The sequence below is a fragment of the Nicotiana tomentosiformis genome, chromosome 6 (genome assembly GCF_000390325.3).
Source record: "Nicotiana tomentosiformis chromosome 6, ASM39032v3, whole genome shotgun sequence".
NCBI lineage: Eukaryota > Viridiplantae > Streptophyta > Magnoliopsida > Solanales > Solanaceae > Nicotiana > Nicotiana tomentosiformis.
This window is the reverse complement of record NC_090817.1, coordinates 42,437,202-42,456,127: the sequence shown is the minus strand read 5'-3', so window position 1 is coordinate 42,456,127 and position 18,926 is coordinate 42,437,202. Positions and strand designations below refer to the sequence as shown.

Genomic DNA, 18,926 nt, shown 5'->3' with positions numbered 1-18,926 from the left:
TCCTGAGTTCAAATCTCACCGCCACCCAAAAAGCAAAAGATATTCCATGTCTTGGGCCCATGAAAAAAAGAAGAAAAGAATCAGGTCTATAAGTGAGGGGGCGTCTTGAGACATGATATAATTTAGTTAGAAGTGTGCTTTCTCTAAGAGCTTAAGCTTTTAGATGAGATGGTCATACATTTCAACACTTCCTTTAGAAGCATGAACCTGGATGACATGCCTTTCTAATTTATGGACTGACATTGCATTGGATCTCTTCACATGGAAAAAGTAGTGCTGTTGATAAACCCTTCAGGGTCAAATAGCATTTGAACTGCACTGTTTTTAATCTAATGCTGGACTCGACCCACCATTGTCTTTCTGCAAGATGCATAACAAGTAAGTGTTCTTCTGGATGTCAACTTTCACCTAAATTCCTTAGCTGTCAAATCGGAAATTTGCAGGTTCTTACATGGTTAATTGGTCTCCTAATTTGCAGACTGCAGTTTCAGACTTGGTATGCTATTTATGCAGTTGGAAATACTTGCATCTTCTATGCTTCTCTTGTTAATTAGTGGTTAAATCTCAGTGGTTAAAAGAATTTCTTTTCCACCTCAGGAAGTAGAGTATTCTGAAGAACCTGGTACACTTTATTACATCAAGTATCGTGTTGCTGGAGGATCAAAGTAAAGACATGTACTTGCAGCTAATCACTTTTATTTTCTTCTTGACTTCAGTTTAATGCTGTAAACTATCCATTTAAGTGATCTTTGAAATGGTAGTATGGATATGAGACTTTCACCAGTCCAGTAGCTTCAGTGACTTTATACCCTTTGTCTTGCTGCTAAGAGGGTTTTCTTTTTCAATAAGTTGCCCAATCCGTGTCCTAGCTTTGTTTGCTTTCAGCCATAATCAAATCTAGCTATTTCAGTCAAAAGAAATTGGTATGAACAAGTCTTTTTTGGTTTTGACGCAATATATATTAAGATAAGTTCTGTATTTCGTAAACCATTGTTTGGTTTATTAAAACTACAGAAAATATTTTCCTCAAGGAATTGTTTTACAGTATATATGGAAACAGCTTATGTCTTTTAAGGGAACATCATTGCTGTATTAGCTGTTTATTATCATCATTCAAACAGCAAGCCAATGCCGCGACCAATGAAATTTCAGAATCAGTTTATGAAATGGCTTTCTTCTGTATAACATTTCCCACAGTAAAATTTTCAGAACTTTTATGTTGTAAATAAGGTTTCACTCTAGTCAGACACAAGTGAAATGCTGTTTCGCATAATGTATCTTTTGGTCACACGATATAAGAAAATTGAACACGCTTTCAAGTTATTGATAACATGGTTTTCAATTTGTAACTGCTCGCTGCGAGCCTTAATTGTAGCTAAGATTCTAATTTTCTTATCAGCCAAGCTCTGTGCTTATTTTTCTTCACTATTGGGCTTTGGCTATTTGCTGTTCTGTGTAGCTTATAAAAGGGTTTATCCAGTTAGTTGCTTTATGAGCAACGTAATTCTTTTTCCAAATGTTCTAATTTGGTATTTTCTTATTAAATTTTTAAAAATTTTTTGGTGCAGGAGTGACTATTTGACAATTGCAACCACACGCCCAGAGACTTTATTTGGTGATACTGCCGTTGCTGTTAATCCTCAGGTATGTTGTCCTGAACTATATCTAATCAGAATTCAGAAATGATTTTTCTTTAAAGAGGGGAAAAATTACTGCTCCTGTTACATTTTATATGACGATATTGACCGGAAATGGAGTAAGTTAATTCGATTTATATATTAGAAGAAAATACCTTATAAAGATAGTATATGAATGTAATGGGTTTCATACAGAAAACATTACTGTACATGTTTAATACATTACTGGAAATGGGTTGTTGTCTCCTTATATGGTCTTGGGCAATCCTTATCTCTTGACCTAGCTTTGGGTTTGAGTTAGGTCCAAGGTCCATTTTCTTATCGGAAGGCATAGAAAAGGTCTGGTTTGCATCAACCCAAATGTTCTAAGCCTTGGAGGATGAAGGCCTTTTAAGTGCGTTATCGCAGAAGTTTATGTTGGCAAAGTAAGTCTGCCTTGCCCTCGAGCCTAGAATAAGCAATCGCCAGATTAAACTCTACTAACACATGCTTGAATTGTTAGAATTCATGCTCGTGAATTCGTATCCAAGCATTTTATGGTGTCTCACTAGTTGCTAATTGTTTTCTATTGATAGTTTTGCACATTGAGGTTTCTCATTTATGAATATTGTGTCATAAGATGTCACTTCCTCCACAAGTTTTAACTATTTGAGAACGAAGAAATGTTTTGCTTGCCTATGCCCTTAGTATGCCTACCCGCACATTCCTATGTGCTGGCCGAATTGAATTAGTCTGATGAAAAACTGAACATGGAAGAGTGCTTTGCTTACAGTCTATTTGGTCGCATTGTATGTCATCACGTCATGTATGAAGAATTTAATCAAGAGAAGTTGGTAATTTTTCTTGTGTCTTGTATAACTGTTCTCTATTGATGGAGTTAAATGATTCTACAGAGAAATCAGAATCCCTTTCCATGTGAATCTGCAGTTGATGTATTGGTGATGCTGTTTTGCAGGATGAACGTTATGCTAAGTTTATAGGAAAGCAGGCTATTGTGCCCTTGACATTTGGTCGCCATGTGCCAATTCTCTCTGACAAGGTAGGAAAAATACTTCTCCTCTAGTCAGACTAGGTTTGACTTCTCTTCGAGCTCAAAGTATATGAAGTGATCTCTAATGGTAGGTGCAGTGTCACCTGGAGGAATGAGTTACAAGGTTGTAATCTTGTCAGCCCATACATAGTAACTATTTCTCTGAAAGTTGAGTCAAGAATTGATGCCCATGCATATAACTGTTGTCAAAGGCACGCTTAAAGTGCGGTTAATCCCTGAAGCAAGGCGCAAAACATGTTGAGCGCTTCACCTTGCTTAGCGAGTGCTTCAGTGTTGTCACCAAGTCTCTAAGGCATACTTTTCCTTGCCAATGAGCGTAATCCTAAAGAGGCGACACTAAAAAAATGATATTTCACTTCTGTGAGAAGTATAGCACGGAAAAGTTTTATTAATTATTTCTAAAGTGTTGTACAATGCCCTATTTATATATAGTGATTATATAATAATAGGTATCTACTTCCCGATGTGGTACACTATACGTTACTAACTATTTAACACTCCTCCTCAAGCCGGTGCATATAAATCATATGTACCGAGCTTGTTACAGATGTAACTAATATGAGAACTAGTAAGAGACTTGGTGAAAATTCTGCAAGCTGATCATTCGACTTCACAAACTTGTAGTAATATCTCCTGAGAGTATCTTTTCTCCGACAAAGTGACAGTCGATCTCAATGTGTTTAGTCCTCTCATGGAACACCGTATTTGGCGCAATATGAAGAGCAGCTTGATTATCACACACCAGTTCCATCTGGCTGACTTGTCCGAACTTCAACTCCTTGAGCAACTGCTTAATCCAAACTAGCTCATACGTTGCTAGAGCCATGGCTCAATATTCTGCTTGTGTGCTAGATCGAGCAACTACATTCTGTTTCTTGCTTTCCCAAGAGACCAAATTACCTTCTACTAGAACATAATATTCAGACGTAGAATGTCTATCAGAAGGTGATCCTGCCCAATCAGCATGTGTACCCAACAATCTGTCCTTTGCTTGGAGCTGACTTTATATACTGAGGAATATGAACTGTATCCCAATGACTATCACAGGGAGAATCCATAAACTGACTTACAACACTCACAGGTAGTGGTGGCAAAATAGTTAAAAAGACAACAGTTAGCCCATTTTTTATCTGTATTAAATATGGGTCGGGTTGGATAATTTATTCGTTTTTTCATTACCCGCTTTCGACCCGTCCCATATCTGATCCGACCCGCCCGTTTGCCACCCCTACTCACAGGAAAAGAAATGTCAGGTCTAGTTACTGTGAGGTAATTCAATTTGCCAACCAACCTCCTTTATCTCGCAGAATCGCTAAGAGGCTCCTCCTGTCCTGGCAGAAGCTTAGCATTCAGATTAAGCCGGTTTAACGGGCCGGGTTTGACTCTGGGTTAGGGGGGTTGGTCCGTGTAAAAAAACAAATTCCGGTTAGCCGGACCGGTCAAACCCGGTCAAGGAAAATCACTGTTGAACCAGTTAACCGGCCCGGCCCGGCCCGGTTCAACAATGATTTTCTGATTTTTTTTTTTTAAAAAAAATTCATTTGATCGTTGGTAACGACCCCCCTCTTCTTCATTTCTTCACTCATCTCATTTCTCAAACTCAAATTCTCAATTCAAGTTAAATCATGCCCCGTGATTCTAGAGTGCGCTCATATGTTTGGGAACACTTTGAGGTGGTAGAAGAAAATGAAGAAGTTCACAAATTAAAGTGCAAGAATTGTGGTCGAGGCTTAAATCTTCGTCGAAAGTGGGAGGGCACAGGCTGTTTAAGGAGGCATATGAAGAGTTTTCTTGAGCGTCCTCCAAAAATTCGTATTTTAGATTTTAAGTTGATTTGAGGCAATTTGTGTTATTTTAAAACTATTAGACGTATTATGCTTAATGTTTTAGTTTGTTAGATTAATTTGAAGTATTATTATGCTATGAAAATTTGAAATGAAACTATGAAAGCCTTTGAATTTAACACTCCAGAAGATGGCCAAGAAGGTCATATTGATTATGAAGAACTTACTAAGGCAATGCAAAACCTTTGAAGTTCTAGATTTATATTTAATAATTAAATTTTGAATTTACTCTTTTTTCATTAATTTAGTTGTTGTTAAATGTAAACTTTAATTTCCAAGTTTGAACTTGCAAATTATAAGTGGAATTTTTTTCCATCTTTATTGTATACTATTATCTTAAATTCTTAATGAAATATTCAAATATAAGGATTTTAAAGTCTTTGCATCCTTTATTCAAACACTCTTTTTATAAGATTGTTTTTTTTAAAAATATATTTTTACTTTAGTTATACAAAACACACACAAAAAAAAAATTACACTAACCCGGCCCGGCCCCTTAGGCCCGAAACCGTTCCGGTTCAATTTTTGGCCGGATGGGGCCGGACCCGTTAAGCCCGGTTCGTAAAACCTGGAACCCGGCCCGGATCGGTGACCAGCCGGTCACTTTTTTTCTCGACCCGGACAGGTCCGGCCCACCCGTTTGTCACCTTTAATTCAGATCCATAGGAGTGTCAACAAGTTTGCAACCCATCATTCCTGTCTCCTCAAGAATGTCTAAGGCACTTCCGCTGTGAAATAACAATACCCGAGCTAGACTGAGCGGTCTCAATACCAAGAAAATACTTCAATTGCCTATATCCTTAGTCTGGAAGTGCCGAAAGAGATGCTGCTTCAGATAGTAATACCATCCTGATCATTGCCAGTAATAACAATATCATCAACATAAACCACCAGATAAATACACAGATTATGAGCAGAATGCCGAAAAACATAAAGTGATCTTCACTACGAGTCATGCCGAACTCCTGAATAGCTGTGCTGAACTTACCAAACCAAGCTCGAGGAGATTGTTTCTAACCATAGAGTGACCTGCGCAATCGACATACAAAACCATTAGACTCCCCGAGCCAGTGTTGTAAATAGTGAGCGCTACAGCGCTAATAGCGTGTAGCTACGCGAGGCGAGAGAACATCGCTATTTTGGTCTGTTGCGTTGCGAGGAAGAAAAGGCGAGCGCCTCTGCCTGTGTAGCGAGAGGCGCTGCGAGGCGTCGCTTTTTGAATAAAACAGAAGAAAAGGCAGCATTAATATTAAAACACAAAATTAGGGCTTGGGTTTCACTTTTCTCCTTCAGCGACGAGCATCGACCTTCTTCTCCTTCAACGACCTTCGATCTTCTTCTTCTTCTTCCATCATCAGCCATCATCACCATCACCAGGTATGTTACTTTCTTTTCTTTTCTTATTCTTCTTCTCCTTTTTTCTTCTACTTTTTTCTTCTTCTATTTCAGCAGCGACTTCTTCTTCTTTTTTCTTTTTCTTCTTCTTTCTTCTTTCTTCAATCATTCAATGATCAGCTCTTTCTTCTTTCTTTCTTCATTTTTCTTCTTCTTTCTTTGCTGATTTCCAGAGGCAGTAGCCTTTTTTTTTTGCTCTGTTTTTCTTCTTCTTTCTTTGCTGATTTCCAGAGGCAGTAGCCTTTTTTTTTTTGCTTTGTTTTTCTTCTTCTTTCTTTGCTGTTAGTTTCTTCATTTTTCTTCTTCTTTCTTTGCTGTTTTCCAGAGGCAGTAGCCTTTTTTTTTGCTCTGTTTTTCTTCTTCTTTCTTTGCTGTTTTTCCAGAGGCAGTAGCCTTTTTTTTGTTTGCTCTGTTTTTTCAATTATAGAATTATAGTCTTATACTTATATACTTAGTTTATGAATCTACTATGAGTCTATGACTATCTATTGAGTCTTTAATTTTTGAATGATATATTTATTAATATATTATTATTATTTAGTTTTTAGTTATATGTATATAATATTTTATGTTTTTGTATAAATTGTCGCTTCACATCAAAAAGGCGAGTGCTTCGCCGCGCGCCTCTCGCCTCAGTGAAGCGGGCCCTCGTCGCTATTTGTCGCCGCACGCTATCCAAAACACTGCCCTGAGCAACAAAACCAGGTGGTTGCTCCATATAAACTTCTTCCTCAAGATCACCGTGGAGAAAAATATTTTTAATATCTAACTGATAAAGAGGCCAATGACGAACAACAACCATGGACAAAAAGAGGCGAACATATGCTACTTTAGCCACAGGAGAGAAAGTGTCGCTATAATCAAGCCCAAATATATGAGTTTATCCTTTTGCAGCAAGACGAGTCTTAAACCGATCAACCTGGTCATCCAGGCTGGCTTTTACTGCATAAACCCAATGACAACCAACAATAGAACTTACTTGAAGGAAGAGAAACAAGCTCTCAAGTGCCACTTGCACCTAAAGACATCTTGTCAACCATAGCTTGTCGCCATCCTGGATGAGATAGTGCCTCACCTGTAGACTTAGGGATGAAATAGTGGACACAGATGAGACAAAGGCATAATGAGGTGATGATAGACGTTGATAACTTAAACCGACATAATGGGGATTAGGATTAAGTGTGGATCGTACGCCTTTTCGAAGTGCAAATGGTGGACTAGGAGGAGACAAGTCCGCAGTAGGTGAATCTGATGCAAGACGTGAATCATCTGGGCCTGATGCTGGACGTGGATGACGATGATAAGTCAAGAGTAGTGGCCTTGTGGGTGGGATGTAGGAGGAGCAATTGTAGACTCCTCAAAAGTCTGTATAGGTAGTAGTGGTTGTCGTAGTGTTTTGGATGTGAATTCCTTACAAGTAGGTACATGTAAGACCTTAGATATATTACGATGATCAGAAAAAGTAAAGTATGGTTGAGACTCAAAAAATGTGACATCGACTGACATAAGATACCTACGAAGGTCATGTGAGTAGCGGCGATATCCCTTTTGAACCCGAGAATTGCCAAGGAAGACACACTTAAGAGCACGATACGCTAACTTATCTTTCCCTGGAGCTAAGCTGTGAACAAAACATGTACTCCCAAAAACGCGAGGAGAAAGAGAGTATAAGGGTGACTTAGGGAACAATACTAAATGTGGAATCTTATTCTGGATAGCAGATGAAGGCATCCAATTAATTAAGTAACAAGCTGTAAGAACTGCATCTTCCCAAAAACGCAGTGGAACATTGGACTGAAGGAGAAGTGTGCGAGTAGTTTCAATGAGATGCCTATTCTCTCTTTGCTACCCCATTCTGCTGAGCGATATACGGACAAGATATTTGATGGATAATTCCTTGAGAGGTCATAAACTGCTGAAACTGAGAGGATAAGTATTCTAGAGCATTATCACTACGAAAAATGCAAATAGAAACACCAAATTGATTTTTAATTTCAACACAAAAAAATTTTAGAAGATGGGAAACAACTCGGAACGATCTTTTATTAGGAAAATCCAAGTACATCTTGAGTAATTATTAATGAAACTAACAAAATAACGAAATCTTAAGGTTGAACTAACTCTACTAGGGCCCCATATATTAGAATGAGCTAAAGAAAAAATAGACTTTGAATAACCCTCAGGGGTTGGCCTGGTGGCAATTGACTTGAGCCTTGGGGTTTGCTCCCTTTCAAGGTCTCAAGTTCGAAACCCACTGGGTGCAAACAATTTCCGAGGGCCATCGGACTGGGTAAAACCTGAATTAACCGTGGTGCACTTGCGGGAAACTCCTTGCAGAGGGCCTGTGCACCCCCGGGATTAGTCGGGGGCTCAAAGAGACTCGGACACCCGGTGCAAATCAAAAAAAAAATAGACTTTGAACGACTCTCAGCACTACGCGGAAAGGTGGCTCGGGTATGTTTCCCAAGTTGACACGACTCACATTCTAATGTAGACAAACTAGACACCATCTTCTGAAGCTTGGATAAACTCGGATGTCCTAAAAGTTTGTGAATTGGGTTTGGATGATTTGTAACTGGACATGTTATGGGGATTTGTAACTGGACATGTTGTGGGGATTGAGTGAATTAAGTTAGTAAAGGCCTTGCGATTCACGCCCTGTGCTAATCGTCTGCCCCATACTGCGGTCCTGCATAATAAAAGAATCATGAATAAAATATATACCACAGTGGAGGGCACGAGTCAAACGACTAACATATGCAAGACTAAAAGGACAGCCAGTGACGTAAAGAACGGAATCTAGAGTGACAGAAGATGAAAGATTAGCTTCCAACTCCTTTTGCTTTAGTTTGGAACCCATTGGCTAAAGTAACAATAAGAAAAAACTATGGATACACAATATTCGACAAACGTGATTTATTACCAAATCAGAAGCTCCTGAGTCCATGACCCACGGTCCAAGAGTAATAGACTGGGAAACACACGCAAAAGAATTACCAGCAACAAGAGTATCAATCCGAGCAACCAAAGCTACTTGTGGAGATTGTCGGCTTACTTGCTCGATACTGAAGGAACTCATTATATTTCCCTTCAGATAAAGAAAATCCCTGGTTACCTGTAGTCTCGGTCTGAGCAACATGAGCGTTTCTGATTGCCATGTAAAGAATAACACACTTCACGAGTGTGTCTAAATTTATTACAATAAGAACACTTGGGCCAAGATCTCCCAAAACGACCTCCTTCTCCTCAATTCTCCTCAATTCTCCATAGCCTGAGATATCCGATTTTCCATTGTCTGCGATGCGAGAATAGATGAATCAACAGCTGGTGGTGAGACCACTGTATGACTGGGTGGCGCAGCAAGACGGAGCAATCGAGAGAATAGTTCATCAACTGTAGGGACTGAAGGACTAGCCAAAATTTGGTCTCTCACAGAGTCAAGGTCATTAGGCAGTCCAGCAAGTGTAAGAACTAAAATCATCTTCTGTCGTTGTTCTTGTTGTTTTTCAACACTAGCAGTGACTGACATCAACTTTTCAAATTCCTCCATAACTGCCTGCACCAGTCCCAAGTAGGTAGACATATCCAATTTCTATTTCTTTAAGTTTGTCATCCGAGATATCACATCATAAAAACGAGATATGTCATTAGTGTATAAAGTACGAGCCTTCTCCCAAACTGAATAATATGTCTGAAATAGACGAAACAAAGATCTCCACAACAAACTACATAATTGATCATCAATTTTCTCCCAGAGTGCTTTGGCCTTTTCATCTCCATAACTAGTCTTCTTGGCTAGGTGATCTTGAACACCTTGACCCTTGCACCACAACTCAACTGAAGAAGCCCAGGCTAACTAGTTTGAACTTCCCATTAGAGGTTCCGAAGTAATCATTAAACTTGAATTTCCAGAATCCATGCTTTTAGAACCAAAAACATCAAGTCTCAAAGACATTGTTGGACCAAATAGCACAGACAATCACAATCAAGAACAATTAAAAGGCTCACAGGAACAGTGAAGAAAAAATACTGTATCTCGCCGGAAACAAAACAGTTGCCGGAAATCTTGCTGGAAAATTTTCAAAGTGATCGGAATAAAAAGAAAATAGTATGGATAGGCTCGGAAAAGGTAGGCGACCTCACTGTTCTAAAGAAACTTTTTCAAAAAGTGACCGGCAAAGGCTCCACGCGCCGACGTGTGGAGTAGATCTCGCAGGAATTTCTGACCTCTGATCAGCACATGCGAGCGCGTGAGGAGTCGGTTGCCGGAGATGTTTTCTGGGGTTTGGTCGCGGAAGGCTGAGGGACCCTGTGGTGGTGTTGGTTTTTGCACAATATCAACAGAGACTGATCTGACGCAATCAACCCTAGAAAGTCGACGGAATTTGACGCATGACGACTGTCTGACTTTCCCAGATGTGTCTCACTCATGCTCTGATATCATGTGAGAAGTATAGCACGGAAAGGTTTTATTAATTATTTCTAAAGTGTTGTACAACGCCCTATTTATATACAGTGATTACATAATAATAGGTATCTACTTCCCGATGTGGGACACTATACATTACTAACTATTTAACAACTTCATCGTACCTTTTTCAATTTCTTTGTCCACATATTTGTTATTCCTGCTTATATTTTCTAGTCTTGGACTACATATACTATTTTGTATTTTTTTCTCCATTTGCATGTTTCTTCATTAAAGGCCACGCTTTAATTGTGATTTGCGCTTAAACCCCGGCAGACCTTCGAGCTTTTTTGCGCTTTTCGCCTTTGGTAACCTTGATACGAGTGGCTCTCCTCCGTTGACCATTTCTGTTGTTATTTCTTGCGCCTATTCTCCTATCTACTCTCCTTCCATGCTTACCCTTCTCTTATTTCTTTTTGGATGCCTACTAGTCATTATACAAAGTTTTCATGGCCTGTGTTAGAGAATTTATTCGCCGTCAGTAGTACAATAGTTCCGAATGGGGTTATAATGTCCTAGGATATTCCACTTGTTGCCTTAAAGTTTTGGATTAGATAATCAGATTCTTTCCTATGGTATAAGGACTGAATTTCAGTAAGCCTGTATTCTTTCCTACCTATTCTATCCTTTTGGGCTACCTCTCTTAACTTAACCTTTTGAGCCAGCCTACTCTCTCTTCTCCAGGCCCACTTCTTATCTTTATGAGTCTCCAGATGAGTCCATTTGCTCTGCTCCAGGCCCACTGTTCCTGTTAAACTTCGTCAAACTTCTAAAAAGAAGAAAAGATATAAAAAGATCTTCAGTTCACATGTTAACCTTGGAACTGGGTTACATTTACGAGAGGACATTAGAGAACCTTTCCCACGTTGGTTGTATAATGGTTTCTAAAGGAGTTTTATATGTTCTGGGTTTAGATTATTTCACTGCTTGGCTCTTTCATTGTGGATGGTTTAGATGCTTGGGTGGCAAGTTTGTCCTATAAAAGTTTAGAAGATTTTGATCCTTAACTCTACATTTCTATGTTCAAACATAAGGCTCATTTGAACAAGAAATGTTTAAGTTGTTTTCCTTTTTCCTTTATAAAGAATTGTAAGGTTGTTGGGTTAAGTTTTGCTAATGCATGATTTATTACAGTATGTCGACAAAGACTTTGGAACTGGTGTATTGAAGATAAGTCCTGGACATGATCACAATGATTACCTCCTTGCTCGCAAGCTTGGTCTTCCTATACTTAATGTGATGAATAAAGATGGGACCCTAAATGAGGTGGCTGGGCTATATGCGTAAGTAACAAGCTTCTTTCCTATTGTTAGAGCACTGTTGGTTTTTGAAAGATTATAATTTGTTTTGTGCATGGTTATTCCATTTGTGCAGTGGCCTTGACCGGTTTGAGGCAAGAAAGAAACTTTGGTCAGATCTTGAGGAGACGGGCTTGGCTGTGAAGAAAGAGGCTCACACTTCACGAGTTCCTAGATCCCAGCGTGGTGGAGAAGTGCGATTCTTATGTTCTGCTCTTTATTTTGTGAAAGTGATAAAGAAGAAATAATTCCTTTATCCAGGCTTTGTTCTCACGTTACTTTTGTTTTCAGATTATAGAACCTCTAGTGAGTAAGCAATGGTTCGTCTCGATGGAGCCTTTGGCTGAGAGGGCACTTGAAGCAGTTTCAAAAGGAGAATTGACTATTATGCCTGAAAGATTTGAGAAGGTATGGAGATCATATTGGTAACTGTCTTGCTTCATATGGCTAAAAAATCATTCACTTTTGAGCTTTTTTTGTAAGCTCTTCTCTGTTTATACTTTCATTGTTTGAGTTTCTTAGGCTTCGAAAAATGCTAGATGTTGCCTCACATTCAACTTGAGGGAATCGGCTGCTTTTCATGTGCTCAATAATATTATAGAAGAAAAAGTTGTTGCTTAAACTGTATTATCTATTACGCGGGGTTTCCATTAGCTTGTTATTCACTTTTTGCATCTAAGCCTTCTACATATTTTGATTCTATTGGTCTTTCTGATCAACGGAAAACTTTTTGTTGGGAATAATCCAGTAGGTGAAGAGTCTGAGGACCGCATCCGTGGAGTTGTTAGGAGAATGACAGCACTAGAGTTGAGCATTACTGTAGGTCATATATCATTATATGAGGCTTACAGACATGTTCTTGTTGTATTAGCAGTAAATTATATTTGTGGAACAAGTTGAGAATGTGTATTTTTGCTAATGAAACTATGGTATTTCTTAAGGATGTAATATGTATACACTTATCTGGTAATCTAGCGTTAGTTGCACCAAAAAGTTAAAAGTTTGAGAGCAACCTGATTGCCTATCAACCTTGACTAGTTTTAGTAGGTTTTCATTTGCCTACTTATGTGTGTTATCTCCTGATGCGCTGCAGATATATAACCACTGGCTATCGAATATTAAGGATTGGTGTATAAGCAGACAGTTATGGTGGGGACATCGAATACCAGTTTGGTATGTTTCTGGTAAAGACTGTGAAGAAGAATATATTGTTGCTAGGAGTCACAGAGAAGCTCTCTCAAAAGCCCAGGAGAAGTATGGGAAAAATGTCGAAATATATCAGGATCCAGATGTTCTTGATACCTGGTTTTCGAGGTTTTTTGTTTAACTTGCTTTTCCCCCCCTTGAACTCCACTTGGGTATTTTTATGAAGCCATTTGGATATTTATTAACCTAGAATAAAAAATCCATCCTTTTGAACAATGTAGACTTCTATGTCTTGTCGCAAATTTACAGAACTCAACTCAGTCTTATCTTATCACTTGGTGTCGACAGTTGGCTATGAGCTTGTCAGCTCTATTCATCACCAATAGGGCCAATGTTCATCAATAAACGCCAACTGCTGTTCTCATTTTCGATTTTGTTTCAATGATATTTTTGGTTTTCTTTTTTCTCTAATATTCTCATTTATCATCTTTGCCCTTCAACATGCATCAGGCATTTTTTTTGGGACATATTTCGTAATTTTGTAAATCTGATGCTTTTGAGTTTATTCTCTATCAGCACCACATTATCGTATCTCAAGAGAAGTGTGTTGTTTCTTCTCATCTTCTTTTCTGCAACTGTGAAATTTTGGCGTTAATTTAATTGTTATTTCAACTTTATGCCTTTTAAACCTTCAGTCTTCGCTTTTGATGCTACTGGAATTTCTACTTCTGCTTTTCATTAAACTACGAATTTGATAATATTTTGCTTTCTGGTTTAAATTACTGGCAGTCTTCACATGATTTTGGTCCATGTGGTTGCTGAGTTTCTAGTATCTCTGATTGAAGTCATTGTTCTTTTCATTCAGTTCATTGTGGCCCTTCAGCACTCTTGGATGGCCAGATGAGTCAGCAGAGGATTTCAAGCGGTTCTATCCAACTTCCGTTCTTGAAACTGGGTTTGTACTTATTCCCTTTTCTTTCTTCTATTGTTTCATAAGGGAGTTCAAGGGTTTGCATTCTTCAACTTTCTGCATCAATGGATGAGTTATTTACCATTTGATTTCCCATAGTTCAATGTATAACCCCCAATTTTTTTGGCTGATCTTTCCTCTTCCCGTCCTGCACTGCACAGCCTTGAATTTCCCCTGCTCTCTTTCTCTCTCGCATTGATAGTAGCAACAAGAATATAAGGAGACCTAAGGTTCCGACATACACATGAGGTTCAGAAATGGACATGCTAGAGAAATAACTAAAAAGTAAAACCCTCCGAATACTGCTACTGACAATAACACAAAAATCCTGACCTTAGTGATGATTGAAACAGCACACGCCTTTATCTGCAATGAAATACATGTAAAACTTTTTTCTGGCAATTTTTTGTTTTGATTTGCTATTACTACGTCATTTAAATTTTATGTATTGCGAATTATATGTCTTGCAGTTAATTATTTGTTATAAAACTTGTCAGGTTTATGGTATATATTTGAATTTTCTCTTCTTTCTGCAATTGTTGATTTAAGCTTTGGATAGGATTAGGGATCCTGATATTAATATACCTACTAGGCTCAATTCCATAGTAAATCTTGTTCCCCTCAATCACTTAGTCCAAATCCATCTAGTAATCAAGATGGAAAAACAATGGAAGTATCCTTCCTGTCCACTTAACAAACCTATTGATGGAAATATGCAACTTCACTTTGTGTTAAACAAAAAGAAAGAAAGTAGATACATGCATCATTTAAGATCTTATTTTATGCTGGTGACGAGATGTTATCACTTAGACCTTGAATTCGATATGGTTCCTTATTTCCTATTTGAGGACGTTTAGTGCCTTGAAAGAAAAATCAGGAGGTCCCTCCATCTAAAGTTTTTTTTTTTGATGAAGTAAGGAGAATTCATTAAAAGCATCCAGCGGATGCAGGCTAAAGATTACAATTAAGAGAGATGGTGTCTGCTCATATACACAAAAAAAAACTATTCTATCACTAAGGAGCAGACACAATCAAAAAATTGAACACAACTAGTTACAGGTGCCTGATTTAGCCAACTAAACAAATTCAATAAGCATTTTGCTTTGACTACATGAATCGGAGTTGAGATCCCATCAAAACATCTACGGTCCTTTCATTCCAGATGCACCAAAATATAGCAGCAGGTATCATTACCCAAATTTTTTTGATGGATTTACCAACTCTCCATGAACACCAACATTCATATGCTTCCTTGATGCTGTTAGGCTTGACCCAGGCTAGTCCAAAAATAGAGAGGAACATGTTCCAAATATCACATGCTAAAGGACAATGCAAAAAGAGATGTCTAACACTTTCAGAATCCAAATTGCACATGTAGCACCTATTCAGCATTGGTATACTCCTTCTGCTGAGGTTGTCTTGAGTGAGGCATGCTTCATTTAAGGCAACCCAACTGAAACAGATCACTTTAGGAGGCAGTTTTGTTTTCCAAATTAGTTTCCATGGCCAATTGTTTATCAGATCATTGTTGGATCATAGGTGTGCATATGCTTTCTTCACTGTAAATTTCTCGTCCCCCCATTCCAGTTTGTCCTTCAGCTGGGGTTTGACAGCAATCTGTGCTAGTTTGGCCAGCAATTCCATTAGGTCATTTATCTCTCAATCTTGAAAATGTCTCCTGAATTGAGGGTCCCAAGAACTGTTCTGCCAACATTGTTCTACAGTGGATTCTTGATCTACTGCCAGTAGGTACAAATTTGGAAATTCATCTTTTAGTGCCATTGTTCCCAGCCACTTGTCTTTCCAAAACTTGATGAGTGTTCCACTCCCTAACTTGAGTTTTGAGTTAAGTTGGAACTCATCCCATAAACTGGATATGTGTTTCCATAGGCCTGTACCATGAGGTGATCTGCTAAGTCTTGTGCACCAGTTGTTCCTCACATCATGTTTAGCATTAATCACTGATTTCCACAAACCAGGGTCCTCCAAATTATACCTCCAATGCCATTTCATTAGCATACTCTTATTATGTAATGCCAAATCTTTAACACTCAATCCTCCATGCTCCTTTGGTAAAATAACCTTTGACCATTTGACCAAATGAAATTTGTGACTTTGACTGTTGCCTTCCCATAAGAAGTTTCTTCTAATTTGATCTAGCCTCTTCTTCACTTTAATTGGAATTGGGAATAATGACATGAAGTAAGTAGGAATACTATCCAACACACTGTTAATAAGCGTTAATCTACCCCCCATAGAGAGGTACTGCATTTTCCAGGAGGCCAATCTTTTCTCAAACTTCTCAATAACCCCACTCCAGATTCCTTGTGACTTGTATGATGCTCCCAATGGTAGGCCTAGGTATGTAGTGGGGAAGGATCCCACACTACAACACATTATATCAGATAGCTCTTCCAGATCAGGAACATCATTGACATGAAAAATTGTGCTTTTTGACATGTTCATATTTAAACCTGATATGGCTTCAAAAATCATAAGTGTGAGGTTCAGGTACATTACTTGTGATCTCTCAGCCCCACAAAATATGAGATTGTCATCTGCATAAAGAAGATGTGAGACTAAGACTGAGTTATGTGCATCATTCCCCACCCTAAATCCTTCCATCCAGTGTAGCTGATTTGCTTTGTCAATCATTTTGCTAAGCCCCTCCATAGCTAGGATAAACAAAAATGGAGAGAGAGGATCACCTTGTCTGAGACCTTTCTGAGGAGAAAAGAAACCAACAGGCCCACCATTGATCAAAATAGGGTATTTAACTGTGGTAATACTAAATTTGATCCACCTAATCCAGACTTCTCCAAAACCCATTTTCCTTAGAACAGTGATGAGATATGACCAATTTAGTTGATCGAAGGCTTTTTCAATATCCAATTTGAACAGAAGACCAGACTGCCCTGATTTCAACTTCCAATCCAGAACCTCATTAGCTAACAATGATGCATCGGTGATCTGTCTTGATTTGATGAAAGCATTCTGGTGTCCCGGTACCAACTTTCCTATTACACCCTTCAACCTTTCCGCTAGGATCTTGGAAACAATTTTGTAGACACTTCCAATTAGACTGATTGGCCTATAATCTCTCAGTTCCACAACCCCTTTCTTTTTAGGGATTAGGGCTATGAATGATGCATTACATGATCTTACTATTTGTCCAGTTTGGTGGACATGTTGGATAGCACTCATAAGGTCATGTTTGATCACGCCCCATGTTTTCTGATAGAATGCCATAGTATACCTGTCTGGACCCGGAGCTTTGTCTGGAGCACTCCCAGTGATTGCTTCCGGTACCTCAGACTCCTCAAAAGGTCTTTCCAGCTACTTTTTTTCCTCCTCTGTGATTGATGCTACATCATCCAGTCTTGCTGTTGGCCTCCAAGTCTCATTTTCTGTGTACAGTTGATGGTAAAAGCCTAGGATTTCACTCTTGATTAAGTCTTTATCTTCAGTAATGTCACTGCCCACTTTCAACCTGTCACTGCAATTTGATCTTCTGTTAGAGTTGCAGCTTTGTGGAAGAATTTGGTGTTCCTATCTCCCTCTTTGAGCCATAGGCACCTAGACTTTTGCCTCCATGATACTTCTTCTGCTTTGGCTAATTGTTGCATCTCCTGTTGCAGCCCTGAGAATTTTTGTTTCTCTTCCAAGGATTGGGGTCTCCCTTCAGTGATCTGTTGTAGCGTGAATAGGTCATCCAAAATTTTGTTCTTTTTTGCATCTAACTTCCCCAGTTCCTCCCTATTCCAAGTAGTAATGTCTTTCTTGAGTAGCTTCAATTTCTGAGTGGAAAATGAAGTCTGGACTGCCATTTACTATATAGCTTTGCCACCATGCCTTCACTCTATCCAAGAATCCATCAATACCTAGCCGCATGTTTTCAAATTTAAAGTACGACGGATTAGTGCCCCAATCTCCACTTTCCAGCAGGATAGGAATGTTGTCAGAAATGACCTTTGGAAGAGCAAGTTGCTTGACATTATTAAAAGTGTCATTCCACTCAGAGGAGATCAAAAATCTGTCTATTCTTAAGGCTTGGATGCATTCCTCCCCTCTAGACCATGTGAAATGCGCCCCCTGGAGTGGTAAATCTACTAAGCATAAGTCATTGATTACATCTGAGAATTCCTTCATTGCCCTGGATCTTCTCACACAATTGTGTCTTTCACTTTACCCATTGAACATCCCAGATTCCTCTAACAGCCCCAAGTTCATGCCAAAGGATTTCCCTCTCCAGATTAGTGTGCAGCCTTATACTCCTGTGAAACCCCATCTAAAGTTCACTGAAGAGTTATCGAATAAGCATGAGATAGAGTAAGACCCCTGTTGAACTTCAATGCAATTCCATTGTCTCTTGTCCCACAATATTATTATACCACCTCTCGTACCACTAGCCTTGAGTTCAGCCCATCCAACCCATCTAGAGCCCCAAATCTGTCTTGAAAGTTGCTCATTCCACTCATCAATTTTTGTTTCTTGTAAGCAAAGTATATCTGGTTTCCATTTCCATGTTAAGGACTTCACAATATCCCTATTCTCCTGGTCGTTCAAAACCCTAAGGCCTGGTGGCAATTGACTTGAGCCTTGGGGTTTGCTCCCTTTCAAGTTCTCAAGTTCGAAACTCACTGGGTGCAAACAATTTCTGAGGGCCATCGGACTGGGTAAAACCTGAATTAACCGTGGTGCACTTGCGGGAAACTCCTTGCCAAGGGCCTGTGCACCCCCGGGATTAGTCGGGGCTCGAAGAGACTCAGACAACCGGTGCAAAATCAAAAAAAATAGAGCAACTATTGAGTTCTGTTACATTTACTTGAAATGAGGCCAACAATGGAGAGGCTTTTTGATGAATTCAAATTAGGAGGGACCCAATTTTATATGAAGCAAAAAAATTAGTATATGAGAATAGAAGTACATTTTTTAGCTCATAAAGCACTACAAATATGCAACATGAATTACTAATGGACTGCATAATTCATTCATACTGGTATACTTAAAGTTGGTTTTTACTTTCTAAGAAATTTGAAAGAAAGTTGGCTTTACATCATGCCGAGCTTTTTTGTTCCGGCTGCTACTCATGTCAGTGGATTCTATATGCTCATGGC

The 18,926-nt window shown here is 38.9% G+C and overlaps 1 protein-coding gene across 10 annotated transcripts in view; it reads left to right on the top strand.

The window, feature by feature from the left end:
* Positions 1-18,926, top strand: part of LOC104120427 (valine--tRNA ligase, chloroplastic/mitochondrial 2) — a 60,596-nt gene that overhangs the window by 10,822 nt on the left and 30,848 nt on the right. For 9 of the 10 annotated variants that reach the window (XR_011408527.1, XR_011408526.1, XR_011408531.1 and 6 more), the window contains 9 exons: positions 444-496; positions 598-665; positions 1,569-1,644; positions 2,593-2,676; positions 11,530-11,678; positions 11,770-11,887; positions 11,985-12,101; positions 12,787-13,007; positions 13,705-13,794. Coding sequence is in view for 2 of the 10 variants with exons in the window: in XM_070177296.1 (XP_070033397.1) it covers positions 444-496; positions 598-665; positions 1,569-1,644; positions 2,593-2,676; positions 11,530-11,678; positions 11,770-11,887; positions 11,985-12,101; positions 12,787-13,007; positions 13,705-13,794 (976 nt within the window). In the remaining 8 variants the exon portion in view is untranslated. The remainder of the gene's footprint in view (positions 1-443; positions 497-597; positions 666-1,568; positions 1,645-2,592; positions 2,677-11,529; positions 11,679-11,769; positions 11,888-11,984; positions 12,102-12,786; positions 13,008-13,704; positions 13,795-18,926) is intronic. The other variant, XR_011408528.1, reaches the window with a different exon arrangement.